Raw genomic sequence first — 25,814 nt, 5'->3', positions numbered from 1 at the left:
TCTGAATTAAGGACTAAACACGCCGGGCACGACTGTTTCAGCTATACCTTCCCAGTATTGGAACTGGGGCTACTTCTGCCTTGGTACATACAGCCAGCAAGCCTGGGAGGAGAGGGGCAGCGCTCCGGCTGCCAGCCATGTCCATCCCTTCGGAGTAGGGACACATGAACCATCAATTCAGCACGCTGCACTACGAAAGAGGCAGAGGCTGCCAGCTGGAGGAGGACAGGATCCTTCAATATGAAATCGATTGTTTCTGAAACAGATAGATTAGTAAATAATTTCAAAGAGCTGTTCAAATTGCAGCTGGCCACACCATTCATTTGCTGTGCTTCTATGTTGTACTTTCCTCCCTTTAATGTACAGATTAATGCTGTGAGACTGGCACATTATCCATTAGTCAGAAGATGCAAGATGCAAGCCAAAATTGCAAGATTTCTGAGAATTCAAGCAGTTTGGCTTGAGACAGCACCATCTGAATCATGAATCTTCACTCATCCTAATAACAGCCATCTAAAATGTCAATCTTAAATCTTATCACTGTTCAGTCACAGTACACAAAAAAAGACCCCATTTCTTTGATCTGTTGGATATATACCTGACAAAATCTGAAGTTCCATTTGTTCGACAGCATGTGTACTCAGATAAATACTACCACTGAAATACAACTTTGTAGTTGTCTTGTTTATTGTAGAGCAATGAGTTTAAATGTGAACAAAGAGAAAATAAAGAGGTGGAATCTAGCATGTCAGAAGAGACAGTCGCTGGCTTTACCCTGCAGTATTTGACTAGGAAAACTGTGTCGCTGAGCTACTCTATCAGTTAGTCTGAAAAAGAAACTGTATCTGTGGCCAGTACATATGAAAGAAGACCCGTGGCTTATAATTTCCTGTAAAGAGGCTTTAGAAGAAGTTGCAAGTGTTAAAAAAATGAAGATATCAGAACTACCAAATAATTTTGATTTTTTTGATAGGAGGACTTGTTAATAATATCACCCCCCCCCCTCCCCCCCCCCCAACAAAGCCACTGGGGACAGGAGGTTGTTTCTGCAGGAAAATGCAAACACCCTCTGCTCCATACCAGCAATACAAAACTTGTTAGAAGTTACTTCACTTCGTGCATTACCAAGACAAAAACCATTCATTCTCTCTCTCTCCGTAGTTTTAAAATACTGATTTCTTAGTTGCTAAGACTTGGCAGTGCATTTTGTTCAAGAAGTCCTAACATTCATAGAAAACGGAACTTTAACTACAAACCTGTCCCCAGCAATGCAGGCAAGCCAAACTGGCATTCAGTAGGGAGTTCCACAGTTGTGTTGACGCAGCTGCCTACCTACACCGATGGAAAAGTGACTGACAAAAGCAGAGCTGCCCCATTTGCAAGAACGGGCAAACTGTTAGGAAGTATTGTGGTTCAGAGAAGCATTATGCAGACCAGATAAAACACCAATACTTCTCAAACAGCAGTGAGCCACTGATAATTGGAAGTGCCAGGAAGCTGTTGGTCTCATGCGGCAGCTGGCTGCCATGCTATATTAATCTGTAATTTCAGCCTACAACAGTCAATGGTACTCTGCACAGTGCATTACTTCAAGCCTCCAAGAAAGTCATTATAGTTTCAGATCTCTATCTCACTCTGGAAAGAACTATTTGCAATGTCAACTTTCAATTAATTTCCCAGCCGATGACCACCAGCTGCACACTGTGCCATGGAAACCATGGGCAATGACTGAGGCACAACACCAGCCTATAAGCAAAATTTTCTCCTGCATGCTTAATAACATATTGCATTTAATGTAAAACTAAGAGAGAACAAAACCCCAACATTTTAAACCCACAACTCATTTCCTCATTCACTAAAGCTGGAAAAAGCCCCATATATGTAGACTCACTAGTACCCAAAAGTTTATAAAGGAAAGGTAAGAGAGCCTTGCTTTACCAATTACTTTCCTACAGGAGGGAAAAAAAAAAAAAAACACACCACCAAACCCTATGAATATTGGTAGATTTAGACAATCTTCACAAATTCAATATACAGTTTTTCCAGGCTCCAAAGCAACATTGTGACACTAGCACTGCACCCATTCAAGAACTTTAGGTCAGTGATAGAATTTATTTTCTCCCTCAGTCAGGGATCAAGGAAGCTCTGCCTTTGTAAAGAGAAGAGGCATTTTCTTTAAAAGCAGCTGCCTCACAAAAGAAAACGAAATAAGCTCAAGGCTTTATTTAAGCAAACCTATTTAATATGGTGTAAAGGAGGAAAAAGAGTGCCATCAAAATGGCACACTTGTCATGCTGGTATGCTTCCTATTTTTGCAGTAAGAGAAGAGCTGTTTTTAAAAAATGTAAATGCTCTTCAATTTAATGATGCTTTGGAGTCATCTGTGGAAGGAGAGCTTCAGTTTGTCTTTATACATAACAACATATTGCTCTGAATAAATTACTAATGATTAAAAGAAGTCATTAAACTGAATTAATTCTACTGCTAAAACAATTAGCATGTATTCCAATACAAAAACTTCATGAGCATCCTACTGAATACTGCCAATAAACATACTTGTTTTATAAAACAGGCTCTTGTCTACAAAGAATTACGGCGCTAAACCAATATACTTATTACCCCCAAAACCACCCTAAAACCTTATCTAAATGAAAAGGACGCAGCAGTGCAGTATTAACCAAGATTTTTACCCTTTTTTCCTCCCTTTATCTTCTAAAACTTACACTAACTAACTCTTCTTAAATTACTAACTTAGATCCAATCCTTTCCTAGGATGATTCACATAATCAACACTTGTAGAAAGGGATATAGAGCTTTATCTATACACTAAGTTACAGATATAATGCTATAAGGCTTTAGAAGAAAAGAAATCTGTTCTGTTCATATTGCTAGGACTTACACAATGACAATGCTATGCCCCTCTTCCTCCCCCTGAAGTCTGTTCTTTGTCAGCAGACATTTCAATTGACCAGTGCACACAAAGGACAGTACTTTTCCTTTTCCTCGTTCTTTTCCTGAATAATGCCCACAGATTATTCCTGTTAACGGATACGCACCTTCCTCTTGTATCTATCAGGGAGGAAACACAAAAGCATGGAAATAATTTTGAAATCAGAGCACAAAGGAATTCTGTTCCTTCCAAGAAGGCAGCTTTGAAAGCCAGATCAGCATCCTTTGGCATTACTTGTTAAGTTCAGCATATTTGATATTTCCATCATTTCTTCAGTAGTTCACTGTACCATCAGCAAGCCTTACTTTTTCCTCCATCATCTTCCCCTCAAGGATAAGAGATTGTAGCTATACAGTCCATTAAGTGTTCAAAGACGCAAACCCCTCTAGATATTAATTCAATTCAATTTCTCACAGTCACTGACTCAGCCATGCGTAGTGCAATACTGACGTCTGACCTCACAGCCTGCTGTGAGCTGAATTCATACTTGCCGTTTCCCCATCTCTAAGCAGCCATTGGGTACCGCGATTGACGGGCAGGGTGGGGAGCGTGCGAGAGGAGGGCTGCTCGGTACCGTGCCAAGTACCATCTGCGAAGCTATTTCTAGTCCTGCCAGCTTGTCGGGTTTCAGCACACAAACACCACATCTGAAAAGGTTATTGCTAACTTTCTCTTGTCACATCTCTCATTTGTGCTCGTGATCATTCAAGATAGACAAATCCATGCAAGTTTCAGGGGACAGTTAATTTGTTCCTGTAAAGTCTGCCTGGATGAATATTTAAAATGAATTCACCTTTCACTGAGTTCATAAGCCGGTAAAGCAATAGCCTTTTGAGAACAAGGCAGCACAGACTCCATTTTTTAACTACAAACATCCCTTTTCCAGCAAGTCTAAGCCAGGAAAAGTGTGCTATGCTTTGTGACAATCTAAATATTAATATATAGTTATATGAACCAGTATGTTTACTGATCAGAAATCAGTTCACCAAGTCCTGATGTAGTGCATCTTCACATCAATAGGTCAAATGCTTGACAAGTCAAGCCCACTGAGCGCAAAAAGCAACAAAGCAAATTAATACATGTGTCAGGATAAAATTTTCTAGAGGTTTTTTCTTTGGGGGAGGATAAGTAAGCATTATGCTACAGCTTTTTTTAAATGATTCTTTTTAGAATGTCTGTAGGCTGTTTTAAGGAGCCACAATACACTAGAGGAATAGTTCAAAAACAAGTCTTAACAATAAATAAAAATCAAGATGTCATAAGTGGTAGAGTGGAAATTAAAATATGATGAAAGCTGAAGGAATAAGGGGATTGTTCAGCAAAAGACTGCTGTTACAAAGAGGAAGTCAGTAAGAAAAACAAGAGACTTGTGATTAGAAAAGCAAGAGAGCATCAGCATTCTAGACTGAAGAGTCAGCTCTTTAGACATGGAAGAAAAATTTGTGCTCACACAATTTCAATTACCTGAGCAGTGAATTTTCTCCTGGTTTTAGGGTCTTGTGAGGGTTCACACAACCACCCTCCCCATGCACCAGGGGTAGAATAACCATCACAGTCTTGTAAGCCTTTTCTTCCCTTCAAAATAAGCCGTGGAAGACATGGCTATAATAAGCTGTATAGAAAGTATGCTGGAAAAACCTTCTTTTCTTTCTCAGGCATTTTTTTGCCTCCAGTAGAACAGTCCCCCAGCAGCAAGAAAAAGTGCAAGTGCACCCAGGTTCTTTCAGCACTGGTTCCCCATACGGGGTCTTTTCTCCATAGCAGAATCAGCATGTTTTGTTCTCCTTTACTCCTATTTCAGGTAGAAAGAACATGCCATGGATGGATTAGCTCCTGATTCCCACAAAACTACCCAAGGCCAGGACATGCATCCATCAAAATCTTGTAGAAGCACAGTCCAGCAGTCACACTTAACTTGGGACTCCACCCCAAGGAAGCCCTCGGAAAGAATTCTCTCTGCTTAATTTGGGGAGTGCTACAGGATCTTCCCTCAGCTCAATGCGGCAACTCTGTGAACACTTTCCTGCTCCAAAATTCTTAAATAGTCACATAATTTTGGTCTTCAGTGGGCTCTCTCAACCATGAGTAATATATTTCTTAGTAATTCAGTTCCATTTCAGGGAGGAAACAACAAAAAAATCCCATGAGTGTTCAGCTGCCAAAGGGATTTTTCAAGCAGCAAGGAATTAATCTTTAGGTAGGTACACATTCACATCCTACGACTTCTGTCAAGCTACCCAAATACACGACCTTCGTAAAAGAATACTCCTTGCCTTTGTTTTTATACCAATTCCTACTCCATTTTCAAACCGGGATGTTAAGTAAAAATCAAAGTTTAAGAAACTCAGAAGCATATTCTCCTCCTTGGAACTGGAAAGTACCTCCATCTATTAAAAACCAGCTTCAGAAGTTCAAGTTCAAAAAGAACTGGGTCCAAACACTTACTGAACCTGTATCTAGCCATTAAAGTTTCTACCCTCAGAGCAGAAAGGAGCAGACAGCAATGCAGAAAAAGAGTTGTCCATAAAAATTGTAGGGCATAACAATTCAGAGCGTAATAGCTTCACCTCTGAAGTGCTTTGTGTCTTAATTAAAAGTCAGGATCTGATGAAGTTTTGCATGATGCCAAAGACCACCACAAATAATACCTGATGATATGTGGAAAAGGTCATTTGTGTGCTGAAGAAGTTCAACAGGATTTAGTGTGTGCTTTTGCACAGGAAGTCACTAACCTTTCCTTCTCAGTAGTGTTCACAAACTGCTGTTTCAGAAATGAAGGATGGCAAAATGGAAGCAGGGGGGGTGGGGGGGGAAGACAAACCCAAACCTGTTTAAGACCACTCACTATATCTTGGATAACTTAAAAGATTGGTAGACTGATGTTTTTGAAAGGCATCACTGACTGCAGCCCATTTTTCTAGATTCCAAGAAGATCTCTTCCCAGCCCATCTCAGTTTCTTCTGAGGGCTTTACATCCTGGCACCAATAAAATCTAGATGAAGAGCTCTTGATCTGCCAATACCAGGTTGCAATTAAGAGCAGGCATGTTTGCAGTTAACTTAAAGCAGACTATGCACGGTAATTCATAGACTGTGACCTGAGCCCATGGCGAACGTAGGCCTAATTATTTTCATGTCATACATTGTGTAGGCCTGCCCCATGCTAGAAAAATGTTCAACTGCAGAAACCCAATTTACAAGAAGAGAAATAAAACCTGTCCTGCAGTGGAAAACAGATTATACATTCTGATATCATTCCAGAGATGAGAAAAGGACCTTTCTGGGGATGCTTCATGCACTTACAAAATGCTGAGACAAGTGGCACTTCCATTCACAACCCATGAATGCATCCTCCCAGCATGCAAAAATAATATTAGGGGAAAAAATTCTCAGCATTCAGCATCTGCACAGTAACTTGTCATCTATGGAAAATTTTTCAAAGAAGTTCAAGATTTTCAAAGATTCAAGAGGTTCAAGAGTCATGACAACAGAATCACAGCACAGCCACATTTCGTTCATTAATGCAGCAGGGCATGCACGATTTCCAATCTAGTACTATCTAAATAGAATGAACAAAGAAGGAACTATCAAATGGGACTAAAACAGAAGCCGATTTAGAAAATTAAATCCAGGACAAATCTTAAGGAAGAAGCAAATTTAAGCCACAGACTTTTCACCACAACTCCAGAGAAAGCACTTAGTACAACAGAATTAGAATTAAAGTCTTCCAACAACAACAAAAACTAGAGCACTATCGAGAAGTTACATGTGGGAAGCTAATAACCAATGAAAAATGATATAGAAAATACAGAACAGCAATACCTAATAATGCAAATATGAATACAGAGACCATTTACTTGAACCTTAGCCACCATTTAGTCAACATATGGTTCCTGAAAGTCTTCTTCCATCTTATTCGGGTACTTAAATAAAAAGCATCTCCAAGATTTTTGTAATAGCTTGGTCAAACAAGACTGTTTGTATCATTAGTTACAGTCAGCTTTAACACCATATAATTTTAACCTGTCAGGCTCTTTGGATTTATACAAGGGATCATTTGCATTATATTTTTGGTCCTTATTTTCTGAATCTCTCCCTTCTGCATTTTCCGTTACATTGCCCATCTCAGAACAAGTAAGAAAGAGGAAGAGAGAAAACAATGGTACAACTTGCGAGACGTTTCAAAAATTGGACATTTGCCAAACTAGAAAGAAAAAGATATAAAGCTAACCTGTGTAACTGTTTAATACGTATACCCCCTTAGACACTTCTGCCACACATCCTTTGCCTCAAACAGACGGCACAGTGAAGGGAGCCAAGTCCTATGGCTATCCTTGCTGCCACGTAAGCCTTACACACAGAAGGACGGCTCACAGTCCTAGATTATGCTTTCTATGAGTCTAGAAAATTATCTAAGCTATTTTAAGAATGTTAAGGCTGGACAACTAAACACTCCAAAGCACCAAGAAGTGATAAGCTAAGCATCTATCTTAATAAATCTCAACAAGGGAGTAATATTTATCAAGTTCTTATTTCACCATTATACTTTTCAAACCTGAAGTATTTTTTTTTCCTTATGATAACAAGGCATATTTTGAAAGTGCAAGACAAATAAGACTGCAGTACTCAAACCTTTTAACAAAGCAGTTCTGTTCAAGTTATACCATTAAAATTTATGTCTCCAAAAGCATTTTTCCCCTCACACTGCATTTGTCACACAGACTTTCACTTGTCTGGAGAAAAAGTGTCAATTAAGTCAGAAATGATAGTAATATGTCTATATTCAGCTGTTGTCAATATATTCAATATTGTCTAAATGCAATTATTTTGTTTAGGCTTTTGACTAAAGTACACTATTTTCCAATAATTGGATTCTCTGAAGTAATCAAGTATCTCAAAGGAACAAGGTAACAAAATATATCTCCTTAATTTATTCCTTATTCTATTACAACCTCAAACCATTAGTTGGATTCTCAAAGCTTTCCAAAACGGCCCTACATTATTTGGGAAAAAAAAAAAAATTAGATGTTAGCTTGAATACTATATCCCCACCATACACATTAAAAGCTTCCATAAAACACTGGCTGTTTAGCATTTTATTGGAAACACAAATTGTGTTTTGCCAGAAATATGTCCAACTTAGCTGCAATTATTTTAGAGGCATAGATTTCATACCTTCTGGTGTGTGAACCTTGAATTCAGATCATACGAAGTGATCAACAGCAGCCTTTCTGAAAGGCATACGTCACAGACTTCTTTAAGTTAATGTCTGTCTGCATCAAACAATCTCTTCAGAAAGCTGCACAGCTTTTTATTTAAACATTTCCCCAAAATAGATAGTTCACAATAGACCACACATGGTAAGACGTGCACTGTTTCTCTGGACTGGATTTACCTAGCTTCAGCTTCCAGCTACTACCCTTTATTACAAATTTGCCTACTGACTAAAGCTCATCATCATAATGCTGTTTCTGCAAGGATCTTTAGAGACTGATCAAGACATTGTTATTTAACCTTTGAGTTTTCCCTGTCTCAAAAGATATTTAGTAACTTCTATGTCTTCAGAATTCCCTCTAATCAAAATCTTCCCTGAACTGCTGATACCAGACTTCCAATAACTCCACTATACATCTAACAGCTGCATTAGCCTTTTTGACCATATGATGTTATTGGAGGGTTATGTTCAAATGACTACCCTTTGAGACAGTGTTCTTTACAGTGCCAATACTACCAATGATAGCGAGTTGATGTAGTCTACACAAATGGCCTACATTCTTTGTTCCTAGATGTTTAACTTTGCATTTAGTCATATGAAGAATGCACAGTTATTTGCACCCAGTTTATCAAACCACTCAGATCACATGCTATTAACGAGTCCTTTTCATTATTTAACACTCCCCATCATGGGTCATCTGCATCAATATCAGTTTTAGGTTTTATTCCAGATCACCAGTCATGGGAGGTAGCATGGGATCAGAGATGAACTGCATGAACTGGACTCAACAATGAATCACCCATTTACAATCACACTCCGAGACTTGACAGCGAACAGTCCTCAACTCGCATGCAATGCCCTATTATATCTATATTGCTCATTTGCCGATGCTGTGCCACATTTTGATCCTAAATAAGAAGCACAGATCAACCACTTACCAGACACTATCATCTTAATAAAAACATCAACTGTACAAAGCTGTATTTCATAAGCCTATACTGACCAGCAGCAGCCGCCACCCTCTTTGGTTCTGTATTAACCGCTCCATTATTCACATCACAGACAGGTCTATAATTATGTGGGTCTCCCTGTGAGCCTTTTAATTATTGGTGCATTCTTTTTTCCTGCCCTTTTGGATGTCTCACAATTATCCAAGATTTAATGACAGGAAAATAACCCACAATATTAATTGCCCACAGAATACTTTGGGCAACACTTGAGCCCAGTTTATCTGAATCTATGCAATAAAAATGTGAATTAAGTTGCTGTTATTGAATGTGCTCCTTAGCTCTTTTCCTATCACCCTGCAAGTGGGAAAGCTTAAATCACTAACAATTTTAGCTAGCTAACAGAGATGTTTTAGTTATATTTAGCACTTCTAAAAGGGCAAAGTACTTGGAAGATACACACTTATTTGGATGCTTATATATTTATTTCCAGCAGCATGCTTCTTCACATACATTTGCTAGGTGACTAACTGCTTTGCTTAGTTCATTTTTGAACACTGTATGCTGGAAAAACACTAATTAACTTCATGATGTCCTCAAATCAAGAACAATTTAAAAAAACACTCTTACAGTGAGGGATGCAGGTGAAAGCAAGATCTGACACACAACTTTACAAAGAAAGTGCTATAGAGCATGATACTTGCATGCAAGCAACTATTAGTTATCACCATGAACAAGCTGCACATAATTAAGTATGCTACTTAACAGAGAGTACCAACAACTAAAAAGTCATGAACAGGAAGTAACTCCTAGTAAGCACCCCCAAAAAATTCACATATTTAGTCACTTAGCTGGTGCCTTGATATGCACACAAGGCATTTAGTGTTGGGGTTTTTTTGGTTTTGGGGTTTTTTTTTGGGTTTTTTTTGGTTTTTTTTTGTTTTTTTTTTAAAAAAAAAAGGAAATCCCACCCATGGCAAAACAAATCTAAGCACAGATTAGGGAAGCTGACAAATCAGTTAGGTTAGAAAATATCTTTTAAAAGAATTAAGCAGCATTCCTTTTAAGAACTACTACAAAATTTATGACAGGACTTGCCACAACCAGATACAGTAGCCTTTAGAGTGGACTTTTATTGTAGTTTTTGAAATGCAATAGATGGTACATAGCACCTACCTTGAATGTTTACAAAGTTTACGAGGTCTATTATGCAATTTCCGATCCCAATTCTCTGGATCACTGGAGTTACTGTCATAAGGATGAGGCCGTCCTGCCATTCCACTGCCAGCTTCCTCACACTACTGCTCTGAAAAGCACACATGCAGCACTCACAACCTACATTAAGAAAGCAGTGTTTACCTTTAAATAATGCCACACAGAAAAAAAAATTAGACATGCAGAATGTACTGTCGTTAGGTTTTGTGTTTTTAAATAAAGGTTAGAGAAAATAGGATATACTAGGAAGCACAAATTCTAAATTGCATGACAATAATATTCTACACATTTTGCTGATACCTGCACTAAAAAGATTATTTTGTTTTAAGAAATATAGTTCTATAAATGTTGGTAGACAATTTCAATTTTGCCACAATTAATTTCACTGTGACTTTTCTGTTTGCACACCGGTTATAAAACACAAGGCAAACACATCATAATTTTCTTTCAAATGTATAAAGTTAATCCAAAGAAAAATCCCAACTGTAGCAGAGACACCAACAGTTTTATAATTTGAATGGCTGCCCAAGAGCAAAACAGAATTAAGATTAACAAGTAGTTATATCCGAGTCCTTACGCCAAAATGGAATCAACAGCAAACCTTAGAAACACTCAATGTAGTCCAGTTTCGCTGACTTTTGCAGAAAAGTCACAAAAATTTAATAGAAAAATAGACATTATAAGCCCACCCTTCCTTGACTGGGATCCAATATTATGTTCAAATCCCACCAAAATTCATTCATAGATATGACAACCTTGTGACTGTCAATAAACATAGCCACTCTTAAATGTCTTGTGTTCCAGTCATACCTATAAGTAACACCTGTGTCAAGAGAGTTGTATAGTTCAGAATGACCTGGTTACAAAAACAAAAAAGTAGCCACAAGTGAACAGCTGATGATTGTATAGCATCTGGGGCAGGGGGGAATTGAATGACAGATAGATAAGCCTACTAAGTAATGGAAAGATAAGCCTACTATGTCACTAAAATTTTAAGCTAAATATTTTAGAAACATCTTATCTCCTTTCTCCCCTCCCCTCTTTTATTGCATTTCTATTACATTCAATGAAACTTATCCTTTTTGGAAGTGAGTCCCAAAGAAATTGAGACTTCTTTAAAACAAGGTAGCTTCTCAAATAACAAGTCCCTCTAGTCATGGAGAACAGAAAAGCTCTTCTGACAAATTTAGATTCTCTTAGCTAAATTTAGACCCAATATTTTTTATTACAGGGTACTGGTAGAGAACAAGCTTCTTGAAAATGTTAGTTGCATATGAGTTTTTCTTTCATATTCAGTTCTAACAAAGAAAACAGATTTTATACCAAGCATACAATCTCTACCACAGGGTTGGGGTTTTCTTCCTGTTACCGTTTCTATAATTAAACACACTTTGATTGGAAGACTCGTATGGCCAGGTGTCTGTATAGATTCAAGAAAGGAAAAAACATTTTATTTAAAATTACAGGAAATACTCAACTTTCTCACGCAAAAAAAAGCAAAAAGCCCCAATAAGCATTTCATTGTGTATTACCTGGAAATGTAGGTTATCAAAGCACAGTCAATGTGTGACAACACTACACAAACACAGAAGGTTATAGGATTTACACACATTTATCAGGTGTGTTTAGAGGCTTAACAAGTAGAAACCTGCAACCTATTTCAGAATAGAAAAAGTATTATTAAGGAGACAAGGGGAAGGAAGGCTGGTTTCTAAATCCAGTCCCAAGTTACTTCAGCAGCAGTCATTCAGAACTTGGGTGCAATATGATGTACCATTTTCATACACAAGCAATACAAAAATAGACACCTTTTATCCTGAATTGAAACAAATCGTGTTCATTAGATTGAGTCACTCAAGCAAGATACACAGGGAGTCTTACTACTCGTGGCAACAACACGGTTTAGAACAAAAAGCAAAGACCAGCAACCTCCCAGTGGAACACCACAGCTCCTGTTCTGCAATCTCTCCCAGCTACTGATTACCACAGGGTGCTGCTTTGACTCCCATATTTGCTGAAGCACCACAGTGATAGGCTCATTTAGCACCACGCGTTTCTTCTCAAGCTTTTGCTTGTTTCCACAAATTCTCTCTTCCCTTTAAAACCATCTAAGAGACTTATAAACATCTCACTCTCTCAGGTATGGACCAAAGCAGGTGCCTTATCAGAAACAGGTTGTCATCCAGCAGCAAGTTCTTAATCATTTCACTGAAGCACTGGAAAGACATATAAAAGTGGCTGTTTTGATGAGAACTGCAGCTGAAAGGACAATTTAAAGTCACTTTCTTAAATTGTCTCACACTTTCTGCCTTCTCCCCATCTTTCATTTAATGAAAGTGACAGACTCAACAGGAGGGTATAGGTTCACACAAACTTCAAAGAAAAAGACTGTTTTGAGTAGGATCAGTTCCTCAATCTGCTTTGCTATGCAGCTACATGCTTAAGCCATTACAAACAATAGATGACACAGAAGGACAGAAACAAACAAATGGGACTGCTCCTCATGAACAACAGTACTCCCTTTTCCCAGGTTAAAGCATATGAGGAACCCCAGCAGTGTCACTGATGGAGTACCAGATGGGCACACAACTCAGAACTAGAGCACAGTTATGAAAAGAAGATAAACGATCTGAAAGTGTCCAAAGCCACATCTTGTGAAACTTCTAATATAGTTCCAAGTGTGTCACACTATGAACTTGTGAACAAGAAACAGTCTTCCCTCCATCCTCCACTCAGCAGGATCTTAACAAATAACACTTCTCTAAGAAACAATTTGCTGTAATTTTTTTCTTCTTGACCATTGTTGATAGCACTTTTGTGTGGATTATAAACAAATGTATTTATCAATTTTATTTCAGGTTTTAACAAACCTGTAAGACCATAAATAAGGAATATTTTTTTTATGCTTTTCTCCATTGAAAATAGAAATTTTCAATTAGCAAATGCTGTATAAATTTTGTAAGGTAACTAACTAGTCCTCCTGATTAATTTTTAAAGACTTCAGCAAATCCACTTTTTTCTGCAATAGAAAAGAGTATGTTTCAATTGTGGTTCAAACGAATTTTTTTTTTTTTTTATGGATTCACACTGTGGGCAATAAAGAAAGTGTTCTTTGCAGAACATTCTGGCCTTGCACGTAAAACAAAAAAATTGCTAGAGTACTTGGCCCCAAATACTATCCAATGCCTCCCATGAAATCAAGGAACTGCTTGTGAAATGTTGGTAAAGGCGAAAAGGCACCGGGAGCACATGAAATAAAGAAAAAAATCAAATCCAAATATCCTTTGTAGATCACAAAACACTGTCACAGTGGCCAAACTGATTGCCATTCTAATTAGCTAATAAGCAATGCTACAGGTGTAAAGAATGATTTCTTACCCCCATGCAGAAAGCCAATGCTCCAGAGAATTAGCACAGGGAATAATCATGTAAAATAGGAAATCAGGAAGCAGACTTTAATTTCCAAAGCCTTCAACATGGACAGCTAGAACACTTCAGATTTACTAACACCAACTTGAAGCCAGAATCATCACTAATTCATCAAAGTTGTAGGCTACTGAAATACAAGGGAATTGTAAAGACAGACACCCATTGGGTTTGGGAAGCTAATAGTCCATGTGGTAGAGCCACCCCAGGCATTGCAAAATACAGTAATTAATGTGTTTACACCACCACTTGAAGAGTTCATGAAAGGATGTATCATACACTAACTTGTGATAGCCGTAGAACAGATTATGTTAAATAACACTTAAATCATATTCAGTTCTATGCCATGACAAATTACAATGCACAAAAGATGCACAGCAGATTAAGCAAGATTTAGACAACATCAGATGCTGGACAGAAGTGGACATATACTTTTGTGAGATGCAGGACTTGCACTCTTCAAGGTACTGCAGGTGGGGAGAAAAAAGCGTTCTTTGGAAATCTTTCAGGAAAGAAGTAAAGCTAACCTCAACCAATATCAGTATGTTTCAAGCCAGCCAGCCACGCCATATTTATTGAGAATACTTGTAAGGCTGCAAAGTTCTGGAGTCTTACTTAAAAAGTTGATTAAAATTGCCTGAAGTTTTGAGGCAGAGGCCCACGATGTCATCTTCTGGACATCAGCTCATCAGGTGGAACAAAGAACTGATTGCTCCAGCTGTCAGTACAGAAGACAACATTCAGATAACTAACACATAATACTTCAGGCAGCTACTCAGCTTTAAGCCTTGGTCAGAAGCATTTCCTGAAGTAGGACAGGTTTCAGAAGCTCATCTGCTCTAACCTGCTCCATCAGTGAAATACACTGTAAAGGTGAACCAGGATAACCTGAAAGATCCAAGAGACAAGCAACCAACTAGACAAAACCTGCATTAGTTGTGACAGAGAAGCTCCAAGATTCAGATTATTTAGACTTTCTGTAAGGGGTGACAGTCTGCTGTTTGCTGCCTCTAGTCATCAAAGCACAAAAGCAGCAACAACAAAACCTAACTTACAAGTAAGATTTACTGAGAATGCAAGCACAGTGACATTATATCCTAATTAAGAAATACAGTTCAAAGTACACATTCTTATAATGCAAACACCATATATCATGGAAATCCATACCTGCCAAGTGAGTTTCTTGAAAACTAGTGCAGATGTCAGCCACAATTCAGCCACATAAAGTAGCTTTATAAATTATCATCATTGAAATGTTATCAAACTGACACTGATTAAAGCATAGCTAAGAAACATCTTTTGCAATACAGTCAACATTAACATAGTAGGCTGGGATTGAAGTTTCTCTTAATAAGTAAGAAGGAAAAAAAAAAAAGAAAAAAAATTGAGTAGTCACATGAAGCTGATGATATTCCTAGTTCTATAGCACCATGAGCAACAGATATCCAGTGACTATCTTGCAAGCTTTAACTCTGTAATTCCTAAATGGAACATGACGATAAAACACCTATTGATAGTGGAAGCCTAAAAAGCAGAGAAGCAGATGACTCCCAACTCCCCCTCTGTATTAGGATTCATCATGTAAAATCAGCCTAGGTCTACCTGTAAAAAGCCCAGTGGATTGAGCAACTTCTCCCACACAAAAGCAGAATCGTGGTTATTACAGCAGGAAAAAGGAGCAGAACCTAACCTCTTGCTGCTACTACTAGCCCCATCCCCTGTGGCCCACCAATATAAAACAGAAAGCAGACAGACACACGGCTTCATAACACTCAGCATCAGTGACAAGATGCACAGCATGAAACAAATTATCAGGTAGATTTCTTGAAGAAACAAGCAAGGTCTATACGCATAGTTGTATCCAGCAGTAACAATACATCTCAGTGAGCAGGAAAATCCTGAATAATTTTGCACATTTTAAATGAATTCTAAATTAGCTATTAATTTTATACATATTTCAAAGAGATACATACTTTCATTTATAAGCAACAGCACTGGGCCAAGATTTCAGCAACACTGCTAAGGGAAAGCTGTGCTGAAATAAAATTAGCACATAATGAGATTTTGATTTTTGTGTATGCATACAGGACAAAAGAGCCCCAGCCTCAAGCGTACAATCTACAAAAGTATACAGTTTATAACAAAGTGACAGAAAAACCAACAGTGATGACATTTGTGACTAATTTAATAAGCAGTGTCATCCACACATCAGCTGTTTACCATTTTCAAATGCAATGGCACCTAATAGGAAAACTGGGCTTCAAGAAGGCGTTTAATGTGTGATAAGAGAGCTGCTTTAACTTGCTGTCTTTCTTAACCCCCAGTTTCCCTGGCATTAACACACTGGGCCAAAGCACAAATACAAACATGTGCTGAAAAAGCTCCTAAGAACAGTCTCAGTCTCAAACCGCATCATCAGTAGGCAGCAATGATGACCACAGGCAGGACTACGAGTTTTTGCAACAGAAATGGGACAAATTGAGAGGTAATATGCAAAGGCTTTTGGCAGGAGACTTGTGTGTCTTAATAGAAAAAAAAATTTCACTGTGATGTTTTGCAAGAAAAAGACCTAGTGAAAGACCAATCCACACTGACAGACCTGCAAAACAAATACAGTGCAACAGTTTTCCTTAACTCCAGAGAAATGGTTAAAAAAAAAAATAAAAAGTTCAGCCAGCTCCTTTTTACAGTATAGTTAAAGTTATACGAATTCAAGGTAAGCTACACAAGATGATGCAGAGACAGTTTTTTAGTTCACATGAAAGAAAATGAGTGCAAACTATCAGGTTATGAACTGTGAATAGTGTTAAGTTGATAATTTGAATTGTATTTCTGGATCATCTAATTCAATGGCAAATTGAAGACAGAAAGAGAGGGTCTTCCAAGGAAAAGATGACCAAAGATGAGGCAACAACAGAGATAAGGACTCTTTAAATGAATCACTGAAGATGATTCACAAAGAAAAAAGGCAAATAAAAATAAGGAGAACAGAAGATGACAGTCAAAAGGCTACCAAGAAGCTAGGTTTTAAGCATGTACTCAAATTTGTAAGAGGCAGCCAACAATAAAGAACAAAAAGATACAATACTCAACCACTACTTCGGACAAAGCCGCCAGACAAGTGACAGAAACAAGCCTGGAAAAGTCTATGATGGAGCTGGATCCAAATGCTGAAAGAAAAGAGTTCTAAAGTGACACGTTTGATGGGATCAGATATAAAAAGAAAAAAGACGCAGACCCAATAGCTAGAAACAAAAGTGAATTTAAAGAAAAAAAGTAATGATAGGCAACTGCAACACCTAATTGTACTATGACAGATTTATCATACAAGCAATTTTCTGCAAATAAAATATGGTTATGTGGAAAAAAGTTTTATAAAGATACTGAGCTCATTATGAAATCATTTGAGTAGGTAAATCAATGCTCTGGGATTATGCAAAGTAAGTATGCTCAGGAATTATATGACAGCTGTCAGGCAGTCCCAAGCAACAACACTGTTTCTGAACAGCCCTCATAGCAGTTGCAGGTTTTACCAATAATCATTACACGACTAAAACTAGTCATTTAAGTAGTGTTCAGCCTACTCGTGACACCACACGTAACAGAGTTATCAAGGCACAGTGACCTGACGAAGGTACTCTTTCTACGATGCTTTTGAAGTGTAAAAGCTTCAGCACACGATCTGTCTCGGGCGACAGGGAAACCCGAAGCAAGGCCCACGGACAGATGTCATGCCTCACGAGGCCGGCCGAAGTACTCCGAAACGCCGGCGGGCGACTACAGCACCGCTCCGCTCCGGTCCCTCGCAGGGGCAGGGGCACTCGCCCGGGCCGGCAGCACGGCAGACCCACGGACGGGCCGGCTTCCCGCAAGCCCTGAGGGAGGACAGCCCAGGAGCCGCGGCCGAGAGCCGGGGCGGACGGACACGCCGCCGCCCGCACCTTCCGCCGGCTCCGCCGCAGCGGCATCGCCCCTGGCCGCGGGGGAGCGGCCCGGCAGCCCCGGCACACAGCCTCCGCCGAGCGGCGTTCCGCGCAGCCCGACCGGGCCGAGCCGAGCCCTCAGTCACCCCTCCGCATCGCGTCGCCTCCGCCCGCCACTCACCCGCGCGGCGCCACGGCCGAGCCACCGTCTCCCGCCGCCACCGGCCACTGCACCCAGGCCCGGCAACCGCCGCCGCCACCTCTCGCGAGAGTCGCCCAGCGCGCAGAGGAAGAGGAGGCGGCGGCGCCGAGATCTCACGAGACTTGCGGAGCAGGGGGCGGGGCGAGGCGGGGCGCGAGGCGACGCCGTTGCTAGGGGCGGGCCTGCGCGGAGAGGCGGCGGTTGCTACGGTGCCGCCGTGCGGCGGCGGGCCGAGCCCGGGGCTGCCTGGGGGCCGCTGCCGCGCCGGGGGGCCGCGTCGCGTCGCGTCGCGGGCAGCGGGCGGGGGCCAGATGGCGATCCCGCCGGGCGCCGCCGCAGGGTGTGCGGCCAAACAGGCGGAGCCTCAGCCGAGGGTGGAGGGTGCCGGTCTGAGGGCTGAGAGGCGGTGCTGGAGAGCGAGCGCCGCCCGCCGGCGGGAAGAGCTGGTCCTCGCCTCCCGCCTGCCGCCGCGGAAAGGTAATTGGGAAAGATGAGGCAGATGAGCCAAGCTTTCCCCTGTAGAGCTACACTGAGGGGATGATGACTGGGCAGCTGCCTTTCCGCTGGAGCCCTTGTCAGTGTTTACACGCAGGTGTTCTGAGGAACAACCATTACCGGTTGTACGTGGCAGCACGTACCCAGCAGCCAGGCCTCTAGTCTACCCCCGTGGTACTCTGGCACCATCATCCGTCTATCCCTGCCTGGCGTAAAAGAAAAAGCCAAAGATGGATATAATACAGTTTAGCTAGACAAGCTGACATCTTTGCTATCACAACTTTCATCCTAAAACTGATTCCTGATTTAAATTAGAATTGTGATTTTTAGGTTTGTACAGCCCTATTGGTTATATAGTCTGTGTAATCTGCGGTCTATTTAGGAATATAGTTAGTGGATGTGGCTTTCATTCCATAATACCCAGGCAGAACTATCGTGTCCCTCATTGTTGGCAACGTCAGTGTACTGAAGTGTCAGAGTTGTTAAGATGACACTTAAACCCTTTGCACTCCGCATGGAGGGAGAATAAAACGATACCAAGCCCCAACTGTATCCAGATCTAAAGACAACATTTGTCTCTTTTTTAAGATATTCTCTATAGCGTCATTATTAAATACAGGCAGAGCTTGACTTCCATATCAGGTGAAAAGACTGTAGAAGTCTAGGCAGTAAGTATATTGAAGCAAATTGGAATTAGTGGAGAGTTTGGGAGGAGGAAGAGAAGGAGCAAATCTCTGCCCAAACTTTTGAGTGTTTATCTGTTCTTCTTTGTGCACTGTGGGAAGTCAGTTTGGTTGTACAGTGGATATTTTGGGGCAGCCCCACTGTGAAGATCAACCACCATGTATTGGGTCTTCTCAGAGTCACATAAAATGCTATTTTAAGCCACTGTTGGACCAGACCTCCCAGGGAAAACATGCAGGTAAGAGGGAACGTGAATTGATAGCCTACTGATGAGTATATTCACCTTGAGCAGGGGTTCTGATTTAAGCTCTGGTGGAGGAAGTTGACAAATTTGCTATCAGATTCCAGAGACTGGAACTCTACGGCCAATGCCTCTCGTGTGCTTCTTGTATGTCTTACAGAGCAGCCTCCTCTTTCAGGGACACCGAAGTATTAATCTAAAGGTTTGGTGAGTGTACACCTCTGGACTTGCCTGATGCATTAGCAGATCTGACTGCTTCAGGCAGGGAATATGAGATAGGCAAGTTGTACACGTTATGCTCATTGGGGAGAGGAGGGAAAGGAGGGGCAAGAGAGCAAGGATTTGTGTCTTCGCTATATTGAAATGCCCCATAAAAGAGACAAGCTTTGCTACAATATACCGTGAAACATGAATCTGTTAAACAAATTCTCTTTTCCATCCTTTAACAATAACCACAGAGATAAACCACACAGTTCTAGAAATCCACCAGCAGAACAATGATGGCCAAGCAGCCCCCACAAAAGCTGTTAGAATGTGCTAACTAGGCGAGGAGTCAGATGTTACATGCTTTAACAGTGATTTAACAGTGAGCTGAGCAATATTAAACAGCAGTTTTTACAGCAGCCAAAGTTAGAAGCAGCTAAGAAAGCCAAATCACTAGCAGTTAAATTACCAGCAGTAGATTTTACCTACAGATCTTACAATTCATCTAGTTTTTATTAGAGTTCTTGTGATTTTGGCTTTGTTAATTTTTCATGGGTTTGGTTTTTTTTCACATACTACTGTTTTACTTCCCCTGAGGACAGATATTGGTATTAGTGCTTCTTGTTTCAATGAGTCATGAGTGAGAGACACGATTATATTTCTTTTCACTGAGAATTTTATAAAAAACAGGTGTGTACAATAGATACCCATCTGCACAGGATAGGTCTTCAAGGACACATGTCTTAGCAGAAAGCCCTTGTCAGATCATAAAGCAAGGTTTTCTGCCTTGAAAGGAAGTATGTGCATAGAAACCACATTCTTCAGGGAGGAAAGAGGCCTTCTAGAGACACCCCATCTTTGGAAGGCTGATCCTGTGGGTGTGAAGGGATGCAGACCTAATACTTTTCTAACTTTATCTCACTATAACAGGGGACATAGAAAGTCTCCTCTGGCAGTCACATGCATGTCTGAGTCTGTTGTGAAGTGCAGGCTCACTTAGTGTTTACATTGTTTGCATGCAAGTACACAACCTGGCGTAGATGTAAGGCACGTTGCAGTGCATGCGTGGGAAAAGAACTTGAGCATACCCAAGAGTCATGCCACTGTCTCCTTCAGTGATGTTGGCTGGAGATGAGATTTTGGCTCAAACTAGCTAAAAGCTCCATATTCAGCCATGTGCAAGCTCAATTCTTCGCCTCTCTTTCCTTGTTCTCTTAGAAAGATAGGTAGGCAATATCATTTATCTCTCTGTACTGTTCATTCATCATATCTTTATCATGCCTCTTGTTATTTATTTCTTTTCTGACTGCTGTTGTTACCATTTATTATCATATATAAATGTTTCACTGGCCCTGTTATTTCTTACCATCCTCTTTCTAGTCCCCTTAATCTGTGAAAGAGAGATGTCCAAAATTGCACGTGTTAGTCCAGGTGAAGATGAATCTTTGCAATATATCATGGTATTAAAATATTTTTTATAACATCCTCTGCCCCACTCTAAGCATTTTTCTGTTTTGACTGCTGCTACACTCATCAGAGGTTTAAGCTGAAAAGCCATAGCAAATCTTTTTTCTAGATAATTACCATTAGTAAGTAATTTCATTCAAGTTACATCTTTTTTCTAATGGGCATTACCTGGCACTAATTCATCTGCCACTGTGCTGTCTTTAGTCCTTCTGAAAAATCATACTGTATGTGGGCAAAGCAAACATGATTTTAGCCATAAATGAGACAGTGCTGAGTATAGTTTGTCTGTGGCCATATTTCTAGCTAAGCGATGTTCAGTGGTGCATCATCTGTCTCTGACCCTGAAGCCCTTTGTAAGTAACAAGTATTTTTTGAAGTGTACAGAAAATTTAAATATTTATGTAAGCATCTTTCATCTACTTGGATAGCTGAAGATTAGGAAGAACAAGTTGTTTAGATAATAGAATTCTTTGTTTAGATCAAAATGAAACAGTTTATGAATTTGGCACTTGAAGATTATATAGTTTCTGCATGTGTGTCATTCTTGTAAGGGGACATAAATAGGTTTGTGCTAGGTAAATACCTTTTGCTTAACCATCAATATGATTTTGTGTGCAGGAAAGACAAAAGGAAAAATAAAAATTGCTTTCATCATTATTTTTGTATTTATATTGCTGTAATAAAATAAAATGGCTTAATAATCTTGCCCCAAATGCTAAATTATATCAGAATAGTTACAGGTCAGTCAGTTATTATGCTTTAAAATAATGTCCAAGAGCTTTTGGTCCACTTTATTTGGTAATACATAAGTGAGACATAGGTACAAAAATGCAATTTTATTTCTTTAAGTTAGCACAGATGTCTGATAAAAGAATAAATAGAAAGTGCACCTTAAGGCCTCGATTCTACAAGTAGACAAGTGGTATGGAACCCTTGCCTGTGTGTGGGGCACACCAATGTGCACAGGCATACCATCTGCTTGTAGCATCAGGGCCTTTACTAAAAGTATAGCCAAGATTATGAACTACAGTTCACTAGTTACAAGTACCTTTCTAGCCTCCAGCAGATTGCATTTATATTTGTAATGATTTATGAGTTTTTTACTACATTCCCCAAGGTATGCTAGACATCAAACAAACAAATAAGAAGTGATATGGGAACATACATACAGACACTTTGGCTTAGAGCAGCAATTCATCTAAGTTTGAGCTCTGGCAATGGCAAATTTGGAGGCAACCACCATTATTCCTACTGAGAAAAGGTTCTTATTAATCAGAAATGATTGAGGGTCCTAAGCACATATGTGCATATACCATTCAAAAAATTTTGTCTTTGCTGCTTTTTTAAATTATTGTTATCGTAACTGATTTTTTCCCGTCCATATTCATGTCCGATTGTTTTTGAGTCCTGCTTAGAGTTTGAATGTATTACAGCTAATGGTTCCTCTCCAAGGTTGGCTTCTGCATGTTAATGGTTCTCATTTTGGGGATTTGGCAAACAGATCCCAATGCTACAAAAAAATGTCTATGAAAATAAGTAATTTTATTTATGAGAGCCACTGGTCTCACAAACAAAAAATACTTACACATGAGGCCTAACAACATACAGAAATTCAGAGATAGATAGTTTACAGAGAAAATGAGGGACAAAAAAAATATATTGCAAGATTTTTGTTTCAATTGTAATTGTCTGGTATAGAATAATTTCCTAGTTCTATAGTTAGGGCCATGCTTAGATACATGCTACCATCTCTGCTCCCACTGTTTCTGCAGTTAATTATAGGTTATCATCTTTTGGAGGAGGGGAAGGTAATCAAACCTTCCCTTCATTTCAGTATTTTGCAAAATTTCATTCTTCTACTTAGTACAGAATTTGTTTTAATTTTATCCCATTGTACTTTAATCTTAAGCTTTGCCTTCCTACTTCAATTTTTTATGTTTGCACTCTTTAATCCTAAATTATTATCATGCAGCTTTTGCTATGTAATTAATGTTCATCTGATTTTAGGCCTTCTTCTGAAAATAAATGTGGATTTAAGTTTACATATTTTCATTAGTACAAAGTTAAACAAAATTTAATGCTAGGCAAAATGGTGCCCTATTCTGGAGACAGGTTCTACTGCATTTATTCATTGTTGGTTAACAGTACAAGTAGGCCTAGTGATTACATACAAATGCTGTCCATGTAAGAGTAGTAGAACTGGTCTTAAATGATTTTTCACCTTTCTTACTGTTTTGGGCTTCTTTTTCATTTTATGCTGGAAATTTATAAGATACATTAGCCATTTAAAAGATACCCAGAAATTAGCAGCAATGGTCATGGGTAGACTGTAAATACGTTTTATTATTTGGTTGTGAAATGTCTAACTCAATGGGGCTACAATCTTGAATGGAGCCTTTAATCCTTATTGCAGCTTGAATAAATAATAATAAAATGCCCTACTTGATCAATGATATACAGACACGTGCTTACTTGGACAGATATAATGCTCTGGCTTTTTTCATTATGGCTTTGTTTTAAAGAGTACATCCATGTAAGCTTTGTCCAGATCGACGGATTTCTTCTGCATTGCTGCCCGCAAATGCTCAGGGAGCAGCCTCCGACTTCTTATCTCACCCAGGACAATATCATCCTTGTTTCGAGGCCTCTGGGTTCTAGCATCCTCAAGGGCACTGTGCACATCCTGCAGTTTCATCTGAAGCCAGTCCTGTCTCTCCACAGTGTGTCGATGCTCTCCAAGATTATGCATTAATTGCATCTCACTCACTGATCTTTTCCTACGTGAAAGAAAAGCAAAGAAAGAGACTCATAGTGGCCCTTCTTGAATTCTAGATCTTCACTCAAAAACCCAGGTTTGGGAACTTTTGTGAGGTATCGCAATACAGAGCCGTAGAACCTACCTTTCTAATTTGTAAGGGATAGAATGACATCTGGAGAAGAGAAGGAGGGTGGATAGTGATTTGTTATTGGTAATGGATATATTAGTGAGAAGGCATCAAAAATGGGAAGTAGTCCAGTTTTGTGACAATATTGTTTGACTATATATTTATCATTTATTTTAGCTGTTGTAGATGAGCTTAGAGCTTATATGACAATAGGTAACTGATTAATAAAACTATGGCATTTATTCAGTGGTAGTTTTCTGTGAACACTAGAGCTAAGGAAGCATGATTTCCTGTGGATTTGTGTCTCAATGCTGATTGATATTAGTGTCTAAGTGTGACTTCCAGCTAGATTCTTGCACAGTAAAAAAGATGCTGTCCTGTGTAGACCCCGCCCCAGCGTCTAATAAGAGATGCAGCTCACCCAATGATACTCCTAAAAGAACACTTATATGATTTTTCTCCCTCTACTCATCTGCCTATTTTCAAAAAATGTGTAAGAACTCACAGTATCTGAGATCTCTACAGCTGTATCTAGAGGACAGAATTTGGCCAGCTTGGCCAAAGGGTTCAAAAGCAGGGACAGAGGACTTGCATACACATAAACTTACATACAGACAAATCAACCACGTTCTCAAGAACAGCTACAGTCATCCTCCAAACTTCAGAAGTGTATAAGAATGTACTTACATCATTGGTCTTCCATCAGAGTTTGTAAAAAAGCATAAGGCATATAAAATGATTGCAGTCCTGGCCAGATTTTTTATAGAAGTCATTTTGTCTACAAAGATAGAAATTAATACATGTATAAATCTGTATTTCAAGTAATTTCTGTTAATTCCAAAGAACTTTAGTTTAGAAAAAAAGTTGAAGAAAGACATCAGAGAAGTGTTTTTGAAAAATATTTTTTTGTGTGTGAAATGGGTTAGAGCAAGGAATGCAAATGAAGAATTTAGTTCTTATACTAATTTTGTGAGCAACTTACTGTTACTTTGTAGGCAAGTCTAAGAACTTTGGTCAGCCTTAGTTGCCCTGCATCATCATCATATAGGTACCCATCTCTTGGATAATTGGGTGAAAAGCACCATGTTCTTCCAATAATACTATTATTATTATTATTATTATCATCATCATCATCATTATTATTATTAAAAAATCAAATATACTTTATATGCTTCAAGTATGTTGAAATACTTGTATATAGCTATGCAAGTGAAAAGTTTTGTTCTTTTATCTATTCCTTTTCCATATTCTTTAGAATGAAGAGGCTGATACTTTTCTTGACAATTTTGTAGAGAGGCATAACTCTACGGAGTTATGTCATTCCCCGTTTAATCACATAAGAGAAATCAGAATTGAGTCCCTCATTTTTTTCAGTGATAATCCTGCATTGCCAGTATGAATTCCACTCTGCTTTGTACATCAGCAGCAAAACTGCCACTTGGGATATATTTGAAAAATATGTATTACTGATGATGCTACAACAGGCAGAAATGACACAGTCCAAATATCAGGTTCCAGTTTGGATTTTCAGTATTGGCAGCCAGAAAAGGCATCTTTTTGTTATAGATTAAGAAATTGATACAGAGTAACTGAAACTTAAGAAATATAAAACTCCACAATGCCATTTTTGCAATATTTTCTGCAGCTTTACTGTAGGCCAGAAAAGCATTTATTACATGGTATCTTACATGATAGTATGAATGTGGTCCTAGCAGTCCATCTAACCCATTATTATAAATTCAGGAGTTGGATTCACTTCAAAATATTTCTAACTCACTGTCTCAGATTTTTTTATTTCACAAATTTGGTTCAAATAATAAAACAGTTTGATCTTACTAATATTCACTTTATTTTTAAGACAGTCTGAAAAGAAGCTAAAGTAAAAATTAATAAAGAATCAATGATAAAATTTTCTAAATAAGTCTTCCAGAGAACTTGGAAATAAAATAAGAGTATACTTA

General features: G+C 39.1%; 2 protein-coding genes across 6 annotated transcripts in view; both read right to left on the bottom strand.

The window, feature by feature from the left end:
* The window catches only part of BTBD10 (BTB domain containing 10), a 31,061-nt gene extending 13,063 nt beyond the window's left edge, over window positions 1–17,998 (bottom strand). The window contains exons 1-2 of one of the 5 annotated variants that reach the window (XM_075502101.1): window positions 17,857–17,983; window positions 10,288–10,446 (exon numbers count right to left, since the gene is read on the bottom strand). In XM_075502101.1, coding sequence (XP_075358216.1) covers window positions 10,288–10,388 — 101 coding nt within the window. In that variant the 5' untranslated portion in view covers window positions 10,389–10,446; window positions 17,857–17,983. Of the gene's footprint in view, window positions 1–3,056; window positions 3,221–3,255; window positions 3,390–10,287; window positions 10,447–17,856 lie in introns of those variants that run through there. The other 4 variants (XM_075502102.1, XM_075502103.1, XM_075502104.1 and 1 more) reach the window with 4 other exon arrangements.
* A 5,473-nt stretch (window positions 17,999–23,471) lies between these two features.
* PTH (parathyroid hormone) lies at window positions 23,472–24,635 on the bottom strand. Its single transcript, XM_075501443.1, has 2 exons — window positions 24,541–24,635; window positions 23,472–23,745 (listed from the first exon to the last, which is right to left on the bottom strand). Exons 1-2 carry the CDS (start codon window positions 24,624–24,626, stop codon window positions 23,472–23,474), a joined length of 360 nt encoding a protein of 119 aa, XP_075357558.1. The 5' UTR covers window positions 24,627–24,635.
* Between the last annotated feature and the right edge of the window lie 1,179 nt (window positions 24,636–25,814).

Source organism: Mycteria americana, chromosome 5 (assembly GCF_035582795.1).
Source record: "Mycteria americana isolate JAX WOST 10 ecotype Jacksonville Zoo and Gardens chromosome 5, USCA_MyAme_1.0, whole genome shotgun sequence".
Taxonomy (NCBI): Eukaryota; Metazoa; Chordata; class Aves; order Ciconiiformes; family Ciconiidae; genus Mycteria; species Mycteria americana.
The sequence above is the reverse complement of the archived record's forward strand: the minus strand, read 5'-3'. Positions and strand labels throughout refer to the sequence as shown.